This window comes from Podarcis gaigeae (assembly GCF_964106915.1).
Source record: "Podarcis gaigeae genome assembly, chromosome: 12".
In the NCBI taxonomy this organism is placed as follows: Eukaryota; Metazoa; Chordata; class Lepidosauria; order Squamata; family Lacertidae; genus Podarcis; species Podarcis gaigeae.
In genome coordinates, this window is record NC_139688.1 from 3,114,730 (window position 1) to 3,132,136 (window position 17,407).

Genomic DNA, 17,407 nt, shown 5'->3' on the forward strand with positions numbered 1-17,407 from the left:
TGTTCTGCTTCCAAGGCAAAGTTCACAAACACCTACTTCCAGTTTTGCAGCGTCCTTAATCCAAGTTGTTCAAAAACTAAGCTGTTCTTAAACCAAGGTACCACTGTAATGTTGTACAAAGCAAAGTTAAAATAAAAATACAAGAAACATGGTAAATCAATACTATAAAGTGACACAAATACTAAATACCCATCAGCCACATCATGAGCTGTATTGAGCTGCATTCATGCCTTTTCCGTGGACACAGCTTCCTAGCGTTCCCCTTCTCACTTAGAAGCCACCTTAATACCCATTTCCATCCTCACTCTGGTAAAGTTCTAATATGTCAACTATTATCAAGCCTATCCTTAATCTTTTTTTTTAAGCATAATTTTTTATTAACCGACCAATCACATCAAATCACACCAAATTACATAAATTCCAAATTACACAGCCGAATTTTAAATTTTTGTTGGGGGTACCCATATTTCAAGTTCCGAAGGGATCCAATCAACTTCTTGCTTCTTACTGCTGTTTTAATGTCCACAAATCTAACCTTATGATGTTCACAGTACTATCCAGTCCTTTCTTATTATTTTTCCACATCTCTTGTTGTTATTTTCATATATTTTTCCTTTCTCTTTGTGACCTCTGATAGTCTCCGCAAGCTGATTAGAACAGTTTGTAATCCTGCGTGGATATTATTTTTTTTGTCCAGTAGCCATATCCAGACGTTTTCCATATAACATCACTTCCATACATCAAAACAGTCTTGGCGTCATTAATCTTCACCAATCTGCCTCCTTTCTCAAAACCTCTGAGGAGATTCACTAGGAATGCAGTCTGAAAACAAATCCGTTCTTCTTCCCGGCTATAAATCCTTTGGCAAGATGGTGACTCCAAATTAATTGCTGCGCCATTCCCAAAAGCTCTTATTGCTTCTCGGTCTCCATAAAGCATACTTTTGGTTAAAGTTTATCTCCACACAGACCTTAATCATCCTGCTTGGGTCAATTCAACCGACGGTTCTAATGAGGAGGGGTTCTTGTAAATCACATAGAGGGAAAGTAAAAAAGGTCCCCCCCCCATTCAGCCCCGTTGTCAACATACCCCGTCTTTGGTGTATCTTCATTGTAAAATATTCCTGTTACTCCAGCCCGTCGTCTTCTTTCGCAGAGGTCACTTAAATTAGCAGACTTCACTCCCCTTCTTCACTTGAAATATGTGCATTTGCTTCTTTTGTAATTAATTAATCCAAATTGCTGCAACTAGTGCACGATCAGAGACAGCATCCAGGAGAGCCCAAGTCCACACGGGGGTATTCTGCCTAGGGCCCTCACCCCCTTCTTTCGAATTAGGGGGTGATTTATGGGCACAGCAGGCAAGGGCAGTGTTCCCCATTTCCTTGGGGCAACAAGGGAGGCTGCCTACTCCCATAACAGCCTCTTAATTACCCTGTGTGGGTCGGAGAGATGGTATTGTCGGCCATCTTCCAATGCGCCCCCTAGTGGCCCCCCAAGCCTATCCTTAATCAGTCGCCCACGGGAAGTGCCCTCCCTCTCGTCACGTCCCAAAGGAGAGACCCAAAGGCAGGATACCCTTTTCTTTCACTCCCTTTGGAGCCACCCATCCATTATAAATCATTCCAAAATAATGTATTCAAGCTGCAATGTACGTCCAAAATGAACAGACAGACACTGCAAAGGAGTAGTAGAGAGCTAAATCTACTGCCTCATGGTGGTTCTTCACTTTATCTTTTTATTACTGGTGCTTCTGATTTCAATCATACAGCGCTTTCTGAGTGTTAGTGCTGTACCGGAGCAGGAAGAGGCATAGTTCCTGCTGGGAGTGAACTGTGGTGCAGTACAGGCAGGGCAGTGAGGCTCATGTGCCTTCCCAATGCTGAGCACCACTTTCAGTGATTGAGAAGCCCAGGAAGCTCAGTGTGGGGTGGCTGTGGTGGTGGTGGCGCAGGCCAATCTGATGCGCCTGCCATTGCGCCTGCACCATGCTGAACTCTCTTCCCCACTTCTCAGGAACTTGCCGTGATGCCCATAGTTGGGAAGGCAGGTGAGTAATTTTGCCTGCTACCAGACCCTGCCCAGAGGTCTCCCTAATGGTCTTGGAATGCATTCGTACAGCCCATCGCTATGCATGTTTACTCAGAAATCCATTGAGTTCAAGGGAAGTTAGTGCCAAGTAAGCAGGTTTCAGAGTTTGGGCAGATTCGTATGGGAGGATGTAGTCCTTCAGATGGCCTGGGATGAGCAAATTAGAGCTTGAGGTTGTAGACATAGTAACGGTCAGCACTCTGCTGCAATTTGAATACCTCTTCTGCAAGTGTTTTGCTGTGGATTTGAGTCCTGATTATATCTGTTACAATGAGGGATGTGTGAAGAGAAGTGTGGCAAAACAGTAAGACTTATTTAAATAAGAAACATGCAAACTCCAATCAGTGCTAATGAACATTCTTCATTTTTCATGTTATCTGCATTGAGTGAAGTTTACAGGAATCTTAATTTGAAACAGGTTCTCTTATTTTAAAAAGATACAACAACCAAACAAACTAAAATACAATCTAAAATTAACAAAAATGGGAACAAAACAATAATGGGAACAAAACAATAATGGGAACAAAATTATATACGTCAGCAAACTGCAGCGATATACAGTACTAACATATTGTTTTGAGGCCTCCACCAGAAATGCCTGCCAGACTATAACTTGTAATATATACTTAAAAGTGAGGAAAGAAGGGGCTAGATGAAGCACTCTTGGGAGCCACATTCTTACTTTTCTGCCACATTTCAGCATTTTTGAAAAGTTATGCATACTACTGTATTACAATCTAAATGAGTGCAAGCAATGTACCATGCTTATATACTTTGTGCTGAGTACTAGTTGCTGCTTTCCTGTGCATAGTTAATAAATGCTAATCAGTAGCATTTAAATTGTTTTCAGAATTTGTAGAAATGGGACTTACCTTGTATCTTAATCTTGTACTGTTCCCTTGGTGTTCCTCTCCATTCTGTCCTCACAACAACACTGCTGAGAAAGGTTAGGCTAAGACACGGTGATGGGTCCAAGCTCATTCAGTGAGCTTCATAGCTGAGGATGGATTTGAACCCTGGTCTTCAAGGGCCTAGAATACCACACCACCCACTGTGCCGCAGGGGCTCTTAGTGCTTGGAAAGCCTTTGAATTTTGTAGTATATTAAAGGCTGAGGCTTCAGTTCTAAGCACTTTTTGCAGGGAGTAAGATTCATAGAATTCAAGTCAACTTTCCTCCAAGTAATAGTGCTTAAGATCACATTGTAATGTTTTTATTTTTATGAGCACAAGGTTTGTATATTGCTCTTCATATAGATATATGCTATGGCAGTGATTCCAAAACTCTCTGAGTTCAATTTGGTTAGTATGTGTGTATAGAGGGAGCCTCTGACAAATGTGTTTTTTCCAGAATACAGACAAGCACTTGGCTTGAATATGTATATTAAAAATTGTATACTATATTCTTTAACTTTTAATCTTTCTTCTTTTCCCCGGCTGGAAATATAAGAGTTGTTTCAGCTTGTCCCTGTAACCTGAGAGATGAGGACAGGGTACCTGCCATTAACCTCATTTGCTAATGCGTTAACATTAGTGTAAAGACTGAGAAAGAAAAGCCTTTGAATGCTGTGGTCAGCAGTTGGCAGCTTCTTGGGTCTGTGTAACACTTTCCCATTTAAAAAGCAGTAGAAGGTTGACCAGGCACTGGGGATTTTTGAAAAAGGGGCAAGATGCCCACAACTAAAGCAAGTATTCAGGGGTAAAATTAATGTATTTTCAAGAATAACTCTCCCCATTCTACTGTGTATTCTGTAAAAACGATAGCTTGCTTAAAGCTTGAATGTTTGGGTTGGTTTCCAGGCTTTGATATGCCTGTCCTCTTTATGCTGGGATAGTTCAGTCTGTAAGCCTCTAGACTCATTTTCCTGGTCTTGGGTTGGAGCCCTGAATTAGGCAAAAGATTTCTGCATTGCAGGCGGTTGGGTTACATTACCATAGTGGATAATGTATGAATTCTATGATGCTAGTATGTCTTGTTTGATTGGTTAAAATATTGATAAGGTCCCCCTTTGAGCTGCAGAGCCATTTTTCATTTTACTGGCAGATGCAGAATAGTCAGAAATTCAGGAGGAAATGCTTGTGGGTTAAGGCTCCACCTGCTGAATCCCTGCCTGTTGTGCACATCTGGGAGACGCTGGAGCTGCGTCTTTTGTTAAGCTGCGTTTTGAAATCAGGCGCGCCTGGAACTAGAAAACATGCTAGTGAGAATGCAGCCCAGGACGCGTTGTTCTGTAACAGCATTGATGGCACCTACGTTGATTTGTAATTGTGGCAGCTACTGCGCAGGCGCCCGCTGGCAACGCTTGGGCTAAGGCTGGGCGCGCATGGCCCCGGTCGTGCGCATGCGTCTCCCTCGGGCTTCCCTCCTGCCTCGGAAGAGCGAATATGGGAGGGTCGCGCGTTGGCGCATGAGCGGTAGCGACGCCCAGTGCTCACGTGGTAACAAGATGGCGAGTTGTGGTAGGGGAGGGGGGGAAAAGAGTCTGCGAGGCGCAGGCGCAGACGGCGGCGACCGCCCTCTATCGGCTCTGTCAGCAACTCGAGGCTTTCGCCGAGTGTTTGGCGCGCGCGCGCGCTCGAGAGGAGAGGAGAGAGCCTTGCCGCGACGGCCCGCTCCTACGCGCATGCGTGCGCCGCGGCTGAGGCGCGGGCTGGGAGGGAAATATCTGGGCCGGGCGCGCGCGCGCCGTCTCGGGCGAGCTCGTATTGTCCCGGCCGGGAGTCCATGGAGAGTCCCGGACCGCCCTGAGGCGCTGAGGAGGCGGCGGCGGCTGAGGCGGAGCGGCCTGCCCCGAGGCGACGGCTCCCTTCATGGCGACGGCGGCTGCTGCTGCTGCTGCGACCGGGCCCGCCATGGCGGCGGCGGCGGCGGCGGCTGCGCCTGAGGCGAGCGGCCCGCCGTGGCGGCCGCAGAGTCGCCGGCAGCGCCAGGTGGAAGCGCGGGCCCGGCAGGCCTCTCTGTGGGGCCGGGCGCGGAGCCTGTGCCGCCGCCTGCGGGCGCTGCAGGCCCGGCAGGTGGAGCGGCACGTCCGGCAGCAGCTGGCCGGGCTGGCGCGGAGCGTGGCCGGGCGGACGGGCTCCGAGGCGCCGCCTCCTCCTCCGCCGCCGCCGCCCGCGCTGGGCCCGGAGCTGCGGCAGCTGGCCGCCTCCGCCACCGCCCGCCTCCGCGCCGCCCAGCGCGCCTGCGACTCGGACGCCACCGACAGCGCCAGCGCCTGCTCGGCCTCGTCCGCTTCCTCGGGGGCGTCGTCGTCGTCCTCGGCCTCCTCCTGCTCCTCGGCCTCGGACAGCGAGAGCGCCGAGCAGCCGCCGCCGCCGCCGACGGAGCGCCCCGCCAACGTGGGGTGAGTTGCCCGGGGAGGCGGGAGGGGAGGCGGCCGCCGCCTTGGAGGAAGCAGAAGGCGCCCGCTTCAACTTCCTCCCTCGTTTCCCGAGGGGGCTTCCTCCTCACAACAACCCCGTGAGGTAGGCCGCCCTCCTTCCCCTTGCCCAGACGGGGAGCCCCAGCAGCTCCCTTTGGGGCTGCGCCTAGTTCGTTCCTCGCGCCAGAAGTCTCTGGCCAAGGGCTGAGGCAGCTCTTGCGCAACGCCTCCCTCTTTCCCTGCATTTCTGGCCAGTTGTGGCAGATGCCGTGGCCATATGGTGTGTGGATCGCGGGTTGAAGGCGCCATGTGCTTGGGATGCTCCCGCAGTAAGTAGTGGTTTCCACGTGGACAGAAGGGGTAGGAGTCGAACTCAGGCCACCCCCGGAATGTTTAAAGGCGGCACAGGGCTGTATACCACTTAACATATCAGACAAGGATGGGGAAGGCCCTGGTTCAAATGACCCCTCCGATGTGAAGTTAACCGGGTAACCATGGGTGAGTCATGCCTGAACTAAGACGCAGGGTGCTTGTGTGGGTAAAATGGAGCAAGGAAATGCCATGCCTTGAGCTACTTGGTGGAAGGGGCGGGGTAAGAAAAAAGAAAGAAAGAAAAAGAATCTATTGGCTCAGTGGCAGCTTTGACCTGCATGCAGGTAAGGAACTTAGAGCTGGTCCTTAATTACGATCACTCCTTTTGTGACTGAGTGTCAGGTTGCTTTGGTAATGTCTGTAGGAGACTAATTTGTTATATATATATATATATATAGTTATTGTCTGTACTGTGCTTTCCTTCCCGAATGCTGCTTGAGTGACTAACAAGAAAAACAGTTAAAATGCTAGAAACAAAAGCTGGTGGGGAAAAACAACAACTGAGCAAGATGATAAGATTGAATTAGACAATTATGTGGGCCAAGCAAATGATGCAGTTATTTCCAATGCCAACTGAATTGTTTGTATTGAGAGACAAGAAGGCAACATTGGCATGAGAAATAGTGCAATAGTCACATGGCACTTGCTGTTGTTTCTTAGGGTTGGGAAGTTGTTCCCACATGGTGAAAAGGTCTAAGTCATCCTTGCAGCAAGCTTTGTGAAAGAGTATTGGTTCTGTTCGTTCTTTGGAAACAATGAAACTGAAGGTGAAAGACAATATGCTGCATGTCACTATAGACTAGTTTATACAACCGGTGGTAATATACATTATCTGAGATTATTATCCAGAATTCGTAGCTCCAGCCTTCAGAGAACAAGATTTGGGGGATAGCATAGGTTACATAGGAAGCCTCTGCCTTCACAGTCAGGGTGTCTGCAGTAATTTTTCCAGAGTGTAGCAATGAGCAGTTAGGTAAAGGTAAAGGGACCCCTGACCATTGGGTCCAGTCGCGGATGACTCTGGTGTTGCGGTGCTCATCTCGCTTTATTGACTGAGGGAGCTGGCGTACAGCTTCCGGATCATGTGGCCAGCATGACTAAGCTTCTGGCGAACCAGAGCAGCACATGGAACGCTGTTTACCTTCCTGCCGGAACGGTACCTATTTATCTACTTGCACTTTGACGTGCTTTCGAACTGCTAGGTTGGCAGGAGCTGGGACCAGCAGCGGGCGGGGATTTGAACAGCCGACCTTTTGATTGGCAAGCCCTAGGCTCTGTGGTTTAGACCACAGCGCCACCAGCGTCTCTTAGTGAGCAGGTTAGTTTCTCACAAAAAATAACACCAATTCCTGCATATTTTGCACCATATCTCAGGTTTTTTAAAAAGTGAAATATTGGCATTATGGTTCTTAATCTTCTCTTTCCCCTTCCCTGCCCCAGTGGAAGCAGGAACAATATTTTCTGGGTATTTCAGATAAAATTCCTTTGTTCACATTCTTGAAGGAATTGGAAAACTCTTTGCATGGAACCTGCCTGCCGAAGTTTTTCAAGAAAGTTGGTCGTTCTTGTTCAAGTGCCTGGGGCCACTAACACTTGTGGCTAATAAATAAACAACAAGCACCATAAAATAAAATAAAATAAGCACAGTTGCAATTATCAATCCAGTACGAACTACGGGCAGGAAAAAGCCAGATTTTCACTTATCGTTTGAAGCTATAGACACTACCAGGTGGGCCTGCCTTGAGAGGACATTCCACAGTGTTGACTTAGCATCGCAACTGGAAAGGCTCTTTCGCATATGAGTGTCTGGGATGCTGATGACCAGAGTTTACAGGATAACATGTGTGAGAGAAGGTGGTCTTTTTGTTTCTTAGTCCCCAGTGTGTTGAGGATTTAAAAAGTCTTCCCATGGCAGCAGAAGTACGGACTGGCAGTTGTTCAGTGGTAGACCATCTTCTTTGCTCAGTATAGGCAATGTTGAACTAGATCGGCCAGTGGTCTGACTCTGTATAAGCCAAGCTTCTGTGTTGCATAAGAACCTAAGAGCCCTGCTGGATATGACCAAAGCCCCATCTAGCCCAACATCCTGTTCTCAGAGGCTTGTGGGAAGCCAGCAAGCAGTGCATGAACGCATAGCACTCTCCCCACTTGTGATCTCCAGCAACTGGTATTCAGAGGCGTATAGTTTCCAATACCAGAGGTAATATACAGCCATAATGGCTGGCAGCCAATGATAGCCTGTGAATTTGTGCAAACCTCTCTTAAACCCATCCAAATTGGTGGCAATTGCAACATCGTGTGGTAGCGAATTCCATACTTAGCTGTGTGCTGTGTTAAGAGTTTTCTAGTTAATTATTGGTTTTATTATACTGCATTGTGCAAAGAAACTTGGTTATGGGTGATTCAGAAATAAAGAATACAAGCAATTTAAATAGATTATCTACTTTTTTTTTAGCTTATTGTAAATCAAGCAGAATTTGAGTTACTGACTGACCAAGTCCAATGAGCAACTTGCTTGTAGTGTTCTGAATCAGTTGAAGCTTCAGAACACCTTTAAGGCTAGCATCATGAAGAGTGCATTATAATAATTAGGTAACTAGAGTACATAGAAAAGGTGTAGTTAGTGAGCCCACTGGAAGATTCCAATCCTTTCCTTGCATGTTCCTTGAATTGAAAGAGAGGAAATCCAATAGCACACAGTTTACTAAGAGTTCTTTCCTCTTGTCATTGCAGCAGGCACTAAACAAGTTAATGATAGTTTGCATGATCAATAACCCCTCAAGACAAAGTCAATCAGTATAATGAATAACACTCACTTGGTAGCACTGATAGTAGTTGATTAGAATCAGGTTCTCCCAGGTATGAATTCTACTTTCTTTCCATTTGTTTATTAAGTTTGCTCTGTGCTGATGATGATCTGATTGTCCTGAAGTCTTTGCACAAGACAGAGATGGGTTATCAAATGCCACAGCTTCAGAAAGTAAACCCTAGTGTGGTGTAGTGGTTAAGAGCGGTAGTCTCGTAATCTGGGGAACCGGGTTCGCGTCTCTGCTCCTCCACATGCAGCTCCTGGGTGACCTTGGGCCAGTCACACTTCTCTGAAGTCTCTCAGCCTCACTCACATCACAGAGTGTTTGTTGTGGGGGAGGAAGGGAAAGGAGAATGTTAGCCGCTTTGAGACTCCTGAAGGGGAGTGAAAGGCGGGGTATCAAATCCAAACTCCTCCTCCTCCTCCTCCTCTTCTTCTTCTTCTTCATCTTCTTCTTCTTCTTGGCATATTTTAGGGTTTCGTGTGTGTAGCTGTAGTGTGACACATTAATCTGGCAGGTGTCTGTTCTAGAGGAAAGAAAGGGCATTTGTGGCATCCTCTCTCTTTTGTGAGAACCTTAATCATCTATACCTGAGCAGCATGCACATGTGAAAGACTCTAAATCATACAACTAAGCAAAAATAAGTCTTCTTGGAAAAGGTTGATGATCCAAAAGTGGTGGAAAAACCTTGTGTTTGGCCAAGTGATTTGAGTTTGATGTATCCTGATGGTAAATAATGTGTAGTGTACACATACTGAGTTTGAACCTGGAATACCTTGGTGGCATTGAGTACATTGTTAACTCTGAATTTAATGTCTCATAAGGCTCCTGTGTTGATTTAAAAACCCCAAGAAACTGAAACAGCCTCTGTGTTTGTGTGTCGTGTAACTATTAGCAATTATTAATCGGTTGATGTTTTGGCTGAAGAAGATAGACAAATTTGAGGAAGTAGTTTCTGCTTTTGCAGCTTTAATTGCACAAAGCACCTTCCTGTTAAACTTCTTATTTGGGATAAGTGGCTTGGACCCATGTATAGAACCTTTTGCCTCTCAGGGGCACAGTAGCTCAGTATTCTGAATACAAGCCTGACCTGATTAATTTCAGTCTGAAGTGGCAAGCTTCATATCTCAGTGGTACAGCACATTTTCTTTGCCTACAATAGGTCCCAGATTCAGTCCCCAGCATCTCCAGGGAGGGCTGGGAAAGGTTCATTTCTGAAAGCCTGAAGAGCTACTGTTGATCAGTGTAGACAGTCCTGAGCTACATAGACCAATATGGTGTGACATGGGAGTTTCCTTTGTTCCGCTGCACATTATCTCTTGAATGATATTAAGCTGAGCTTGACTATTTCATTTTAGTAGGCTGGAAGTTAGCCTTGAAGCAAATGATGTTCTCTGGATCTATCTAGTTCTTAATTTATATAGCACCCAGTACAATAGTTGGTGCTTTATAAATAAAGGTCTTGAAAAAATAATCTGTATAGCATACAGAAGTTTCTTGCAGCTAAGTTACCATCCACCTTACTATTATGTTCCAGTTTGTTGTGGTTCTCAGAGCTTGCTTCTGTACAGTAAAAGTGTGTTTCTTTGGAGTAATGGCATTAACTCTTCTACAGCAAGTTACATTTCTCGATATCTTTTCAGAGCAGCTAGAGAATATTATTGTTTCAGGTTATATATTCTGCAGTCATTCACTGCTTGTAACTTAAAATCATATTCCTTTGTATGTAGCAGGATATGTTCTTAGTGGTTATGTTTGCACATTGCATTCATGTTTAGCTATGGTTGAGCATGAATGAGTAGTGTGCTTGTTACCTGCTTCGTTCCTCCCCCACTGCTATCATCTGAATTGGGCTTGTGGTTTGTGGGAAGCAACGAATGAAGCTTGGCTGCCGATCATGGTTTGGAGAGAAACAAACCATGAGCCTCTGTTTGGATAACAGAATAAGCAAACACTTGTGGTTTAGAGATATGGAGATGCAGGAAAAACCTTTCCATCCCCTCCTTCCAGGCCTTCACATCTCTAAGTTGGTTCCTCTTGGTGTATCCAGGAGTGGAGGAGGTACAAAGTGGGCACACAAAGAAGGGCCTCAAGATGATTGCAGGGTCCAAGTTGGATTAAGTGCATAATATTTGCAAACTTAAGGTGACTAACATAAGCAAACCATAGCTATGTATCCTGAGGAACAGACCCTTTAGCAGCTGCAGTGGTTAGCAGTTGGCTTCCGGTGTCAATTCAAGATGCTGTTTTTGAGCTTTTAAAGTTCTAGAGATCTGAGACCAGAGGAATCACTTAGGAGTGACTAATGAGCCTCCCCGGAAATTTACTTTCAAGAGTTGCTCTGCTGCCTCCCCCTATCCCCAGGAATCTGAACCAAGTGGGCACCAGAGAGTGGGCTGTTTTATTTTTGGCATCCAGAAGTAAGTTAGGCTGTACTGTTGCTCAGTTTTAGGTGAGAAGTGAAACTTGCATTTCAGCAGACTCTTTCAGGATATAGCTTTTAAGGATGTATCACTGCCTCAAAAGTCTTTTTGCTTTTTCTTTATTTGTAAGCCACTTTGATTGAAATTAAGAAAGGTAGAATAGAAATTCCATTATTTAAAGTAAGCCACTGTGTGCAGATGTAAAAAGAAATGCAGATAAGTCAACAAGAGAGTTAGATGACAAAGGACAAATGGGTCATAAGCTTAAGGAGCCAAAAATGTAGAAAAGGCAACCCATGTATTACAGTTAAAATACAGTCCAAATCTTAAGCCGTCAGTCCAGGAAGTTGCAAAGCAGCTAGAATTCCAAATCACATTTCTGGCTTGCTCCATTTAAGGGTGTATTTATTTGCTGTTTACCAATTTAGAAGATGCTGTAATCTGAATTGAGTTTTTCATGTCCTCGTGGAAGTCTGTTGTATCACTCGGAGTGAGTCATTACAGAAAGTGAAAAGGTTTGTTTGTCTTAACCTGTATTTAGTGTCACAGTTCACAGAAGATTGTTTTCTAGGAACATTTCTGGCAACTGGATGCCTGCACAGGAAAAAACTACATTGGGTTACAAAACAGAATAATGATTTGTGTATTGCCAGTCCCATTTTTAATTTGAGTTTAATTTTTTCTTTTAGATCTCATTCTGGATATACTAGCTTTGTTTCAGAATTTTTCTTGACTAGTTTTAAACTAATATAGGAAGTAAAATTATGTTCAGGATAGGTTAGCGAGAGGCTGACAATACTGGAGGATGCTGTTCACTTCAGCCATAATTGCTGCTAGTCAGGTGAGTGAAATGCTGCATGATAGATAGGCTCTGATAAATTATCCCAGTCTACAGACAAATGGATGGGAAGAAAGGAGGAAAAAAGGAAATTCTGGCACCAGTTCTTAAAATCACAGTTCAACCACCTAGGATGGAAACTATTAAGGGAATCTGAATGAGGTGGCGGATGTGGGACAAGCAGAGCCAAAAGGCATCTAGACACCCAGCAGAGCTAACGAAATAGCTGATGAAACTACATAGAATGCTTTCATATTTAGTAACTAGAGAGTTGAGATTGTTGAGCAGAAGGGAAGTATACTCTGTCCTTCGCCAGAAGACGAATGACCATTGAGAAGATCTCCACAGTCAGCCTGGTTCCATTCATTGGTCAGAGAACAAGCAACTCTAGAGAGCTGCTTCAATATTTGGGGTGGGCAGATAAATTATGTTTTGAAATAGAAATGTGGTGATGAGTAAGAAGCTGGGGTGGGTGCCTTCCTCTGCTTGCTTTGGGTGGTAATATCCAGTAAGTGACCTTCAGTTGATTGAATGTATCCTTCAGTGGAATGGGGAGAGAGGCTGTTTTCTGATAAACTGGGATAATTTATCAGAGCCTATCTATCATGCAGCATTTCACTCACCTGACTAGCAGCAACCCTTTCCCCACAGCTTCCATGCAAGTCAGCTCTTGAGGATTAGGCTTCCTATTGAAACACCAGAAATAAATTGTCTCATCTGAGAAGTGATAATGAAATATCATTTTGCTATCCTTGTTGTCAGGACTGCCGCTAGGTCCCAGCTCACAGAGGACCAACGCCCAGTGGATATTATATACAAAAGTCTTTATTGAAGTTTAGTTTCCATTTCCAAGCTCTGGGCGCGCAGACCCACGTCTTAACGCTAGACCGGCTAAGTCCCCTCTGACTCGCTGCTAAAGCCACACCAGTTTAAGATTCTCGCTTTGCTCCACCTCCTACGCTGCTCCTTCCTACGCTGGGTCCTTCTGCCCTCTGGGGTTATCTCCTTCCTTGATTCCTCTGAAGCTGACCCCCCTGAGTCCCGCCCTTCCTTCCGGCGGGCTTTAGGACCTGGCTCCCTGTCAGGACTCCCTGCTGTGCCGCTCGCCTGTACATTTGAACTTGGCGCGCGCGCCCAGCCGGTAACCTTCCTTCTGACCGTTTCCCCGCTTCCGGATGTGGGCGTGGCCAGCCCTGCCTCCTCTCCTCCCGCTGGTGGCAAGAACACTGGTTCCGACTCCTGGGACTCCCCCTCCCCACTGCGCTCTGGTGGGGAAGCTGGTCCCGATTTCCAACTGCTGCTCAGGGACTCCCCGCTGGCCCCTCCCTCTTGAGGTTTCTCCCCTGGAATCTCCCTTGCTCTGGCCATCGGTGCTCCCTTCTGCGAGTCTTCCGATTCACTAGAGAGGCTTGCGGAATGACTCTGGCAGCTGTCACTTCCTGCTCCCCCTTCGTCCTCTTCCTCCTCACTCTCCATTTGCTCCCCCTCCTGTGTCTCTCCTTCTGAACCCCTGACACTTGTCAATAAGCACCCCCCCCATACTATCCAGCAGTTACTACTACTTCTTCTTTGGCAATCATTTGTAGCCGAGTAAGATTGTCTTTCATGAACACAGTCTTAATGTTGTGTCTGTAAGTGGCTGTGGAGGCCAATTCTGGATCCACACATCCATCCACAGTGAGGACATGACAGATTAGAGAACTGGGCCAAAACAAACAAGATGAATTTTAACAGGGAGAAAACATTAGGAAGGACTTCCTAAACATTAGGAAGAACTTCCTGACAGTAAGAGCTGTTCGACAGTGGAATTTGCTGCCAAGGAGTGTGGTGGAGTCTCCTGCTTTGGAGGTCTTTAAGCAGAGGCTTGACAGCCGTATGTCAGGAGTGCTCTGATGGTGTTTCCTGCATAGCAGGGGGTTGGATTCGATGGCCCTTGTGGTCTCTTCCAACTTATGATTCTATGATTCTGGGTGGGAGTTGATCAAGATGAGGATTTGCCAAACGTGGCTTCCTCTTAGCTCTTTTCTGCCTCTTGTCCTGAGTTCATGCTTCTTCAAAGTCCATGACGCCTTTGGTAGAGGCTTTTCTCCAATCAGAGCGCTCGCAGGCTGGTGTTTCCCAATTATCCATGCTTATACTGCATTTTTAAAAGATTTGCCTTGAGAGCGTCTTTAAACCTCTTTTGTTGTCCACCAGTATTTCACTTTCCATTTTTAAGTTCGGAATAGAGCAGTTGCTTTGGAAGACGATAATCAGGCATCCGCACAACATGACCAGTCCAACGAAGTTGATGTTGAAGAATAATTGCTTCGACACTGGTGATCTTTGCTTCTTCCAGTACACTGGTATTAGTTCGCCTGTCTTCCCAAGTGATACGCACATTTTTTCTGAGACACCATTGATGGAATCTTCTGAGGAGTTGAAGTTTATAAGTGGTCCATGTTTCACAAGCGTACAGTAAAGTTGGTGGTGCAGTAGCTTTGTAAACCAGCATTTTGGATGATGTCCATTTTGTGGATGTCTTGATCCTCAAACACTCCTGTGCTTCAATTGGGAGAAAACTGCACTTGCACAGCTCAAACGATGCAGGATTTCCACATCTACAGCCCTTGTGGAGGGATAACTGCCCAGGTAGGAAAAGTGATCAACACTGTCCAATATCACATCATTAAGTTGGATTTGTGGTGCTGCAGAGGGGATTGTTTTGTGCTTGTTGGTGCAGCACTTTGGGTTTTTTTTGTTTTTTGTTATATTGAGGAATAGACCAAGCTTTTCTATAAGCTTCTGTGAAGGTATTTAGGATGGTTTGGAGGTCATCCTGTGAGTGTGCACACACTACATTGTCATCAGCATTTTGCAACTCTATGACGGAAGTTATGGTAGCCTTACTCTTTGCTTTCTATTGTTTACTAGCCTGGTCTTCACTCTGAAGAGAAAAGGGGAGAAGAGCAACTTCTTTTTATGAGCAAAAAGCAGATTACTTAAAAACGAAAGTTTGCTGCTGCTTTCTTTTTTAATATAGCAGAGAAGTGGCCTCCCCCACAGATATCAGAGTTAGTGACCTTAGGCATTTGTTGCTTGGGGTTGGGTGGGAGGATTGGGTGCAAAACTGCCTAAATTCAGCCTGTGCAATGATGATGTTAGGAAAATATATCTTCCTGTGTCAAAGAGACAGGATCCCAGGGTTTACTAGGAACAGATGAACCATTCCGCCCCCCCCCCATGGGGATTTCTGTTTTCGTTTATGTGGTTCGTTAACCTTAGTTTAATTTTCAGGCACAGTGCATTGGCTTTCATTTGCTCCTCTGAAGGTTCAGAATTCTCCTTATCTACATCTTATCTGGCTGATTAGAAGGTTTCAGTTGTGGATTAATGGTGTGGGAACGATGTCCTAGTTTGAGTTCTTTATATAATGAAATGTGGAAGAGAGTTACAGGTGAAAGGAGATGACCTTTTATTTTGTTGAGTGTGTTTGAAATGTTTATCCATCTGACTGGAAAACTCTCTTCAGTTTACCAGAATAATAAAGACAGGCACGTAGGAGATCACTTTACTCCAGTCGTTAGGTCATTGGCCCAACTAGCTCAAAATTGTATGCATTGGGGGTAGGGGCACCATTTCAGCCTGAGGGCTCCATTCTCTCATGGGCAACCTTCCAGAGGCTGTGCACTTGTGGAGAGCAGGGCGAGAGGTTAAAGTGAGTGGAACAATGGGTGTAGCTTTTTCCTTTGCAGAGGTAGGCAACATTGGAGCCATGCAAAAGTCAAGAGGCTTCTGTGTGCACAGAAAATTGCTTTCTTGGGAAAGAGGTATTTTCATAATACTCAGGAAGGGTACAGAGCAGAACTAGTGAGGGGTTGTAACCTGAGAGGGTCCCAAGAGAGCTGTTTGGAGCCTGCAGTTTCCCACTCCTACTCTGACTGGCAGCGGCTGTCCATGTTTTCAGACTGGTTTTTCACATTCCTACTGTAGAGATGCTGCAGAATGAATGAACTAGAGACTGTCTGAATGCAAAACATTACTGAACTATGGTCCTTCCCTAATTGTTGTCGCTGTTTAGTCGTTTAGTTGTGTCCGACTCTTCGTGACCCCCTGGACCAGAGCACGCCAGGCACTTCTGTCCTCCACTGCCTCCCGCAGTTTGGTCAAACTCATGCTGGTAGTTTCGAGAACACTATCCCACCATCTTGCCCTCTGTTGTCCCCTTCTCCTTGTGCCCTCCATCTTTCCCAACATCAGGGTCTTTTCCAAGGAATCTTCTCTTCTCATGAGGTGGCCAAAGTATTGGAGCCTCAGCTTCAGGATCTGTCCTTCTAGGGAGCACTCAGGGCTGATTTCCTTCAGAATGGAGAGGTTGGATCTTCTTGCAGTCCATGGGGCTCTCAAGAGTCTCCTCCAGCACCAGAATTCAAAAGCATCAATTCTTCAGCGATCAGTCTTCTTGATGGTCCAGCTCTCACTTCCATACATCACTACTGGGAAAACCATAGCTTTTACTATACGGACCTTTGTTGGCAAGGTGATGTCTCTACTTTTTAAGATGCTGTCTAGGTTTGTCATTGCCCTTCCCTAATATATTTGCTTAATTCAGGTATTATATTTTTAAGAATTTTAACATTGTATGGATAAAGTTCTTGTTTGTCCTTCAAGGTTTTCATGGAGCATGCTTTCTAGTACAAAGATTTGGGGAGTGCCGGTAATTTGCCAAATTGTATTGGTTTCCATTACAGTAAACTTACGGTTTAGAAGGTGCCATCCAATGCTCTTCTGGCACAATAAACCAGTTAGTCTCTAAGGTGTTGCTAGACAATTTACCATTCAGATGTGTTCTATTTTGAGATTGAATAATAGTGATTCATATTTTGGAGTAGGACTGGGCAGAAAATAGATTGAGATCTAGTAGATCTTGGGGTGATTTGCAACATTTTAGCAACAGCAGCTGCTGAGAGGCTTAGAAAAATATAAATTAGCCTTCTTTGATAAAGCAAGCATGGAGGAAAACCAAGCATTAATATTTGTGTGAATCTTTGTCCAAGGCTTCTGAGCCCAGTTCTGACATTTGAAACAAATTGTTGGGCTTAGTCTGTTCCTTATTTCTGAGTTTACAGAAGCCCCCCTCCCAGGCCTTGATGTTCTTGTTTCAGTTGATGAATCACAAAAGTTCTAGACAAAAGAACAAACAAAAACAAAGTACATCCATCAAGTCTGAAGTTGGCTCGCCCCGACTTCAGGCTTGATGGATTTAGAAAAACATTTCATACCTGGGAAATCAAAGTTGGCACAAAGAAATACTGTATATAATTTAAATAGCACAGTCCTTGTCGTTTCTACTCATAAGTACACACAGCTGAAATCAGTGGACTTACGGTACTTTCTGTTGTGTGTGTAGGATTCCAGCCTAAATGTCAGTGACGGAGAGGGAGAAGATGAAAGACCACCAGATTGCAGCCATGGGGGACAGGCACAGCAGTAGTATTAAATTTCTCTCTTCAGAGATCTCAGTCCTATTGCATC

General features: G+C 45.4%; 2 protein-coding genes across 7 annotated transcripts in view; one reads left to right on the forward strand and one right to left on the reverse strand.

The window, feature by feature from the left end:
* The window catches only part of LOC310827765 (zinc finger protein 783-like), a 130,314-nt gene that overhangs the window by 83,222 nt on the left and 29,685 nt on the right, over positions 1 to 17,407 (reverse strand). The window lies entirely within an intron of this gene.
* Positions 4,593 to 17,407, forward strand: part of LOC310827702 (KAT8 regulatory NSL complex subunit 1-like) — a 44,869-nt gene continuing 32,054 nt past the window's right edge. For 2 of the 6 annotated variants that reach the window (XM_083704058.1, XM_083704059.1), the window contains exons 1-2: positions 4,698 to 4,838; positions 5,227 to 5,432. In XM_083704058.1, coding sequence (XP_083560184.1) covers positions 4,713 to 4,838; positions 5,227 to 5,432 — 332 coding nt within the window. In that variant the 5' untranslated portion in view covers positions 4,698 to 4,712. Of the gene's footprint in view, positions 5,433 to 17,407 lie in introns of all 6 variants that reach the window. The other 4 variants (XM_083704061.1, XM_083704060.1, XM_083704056.1 and 1 more) reach the window with 4 other exon arrangements.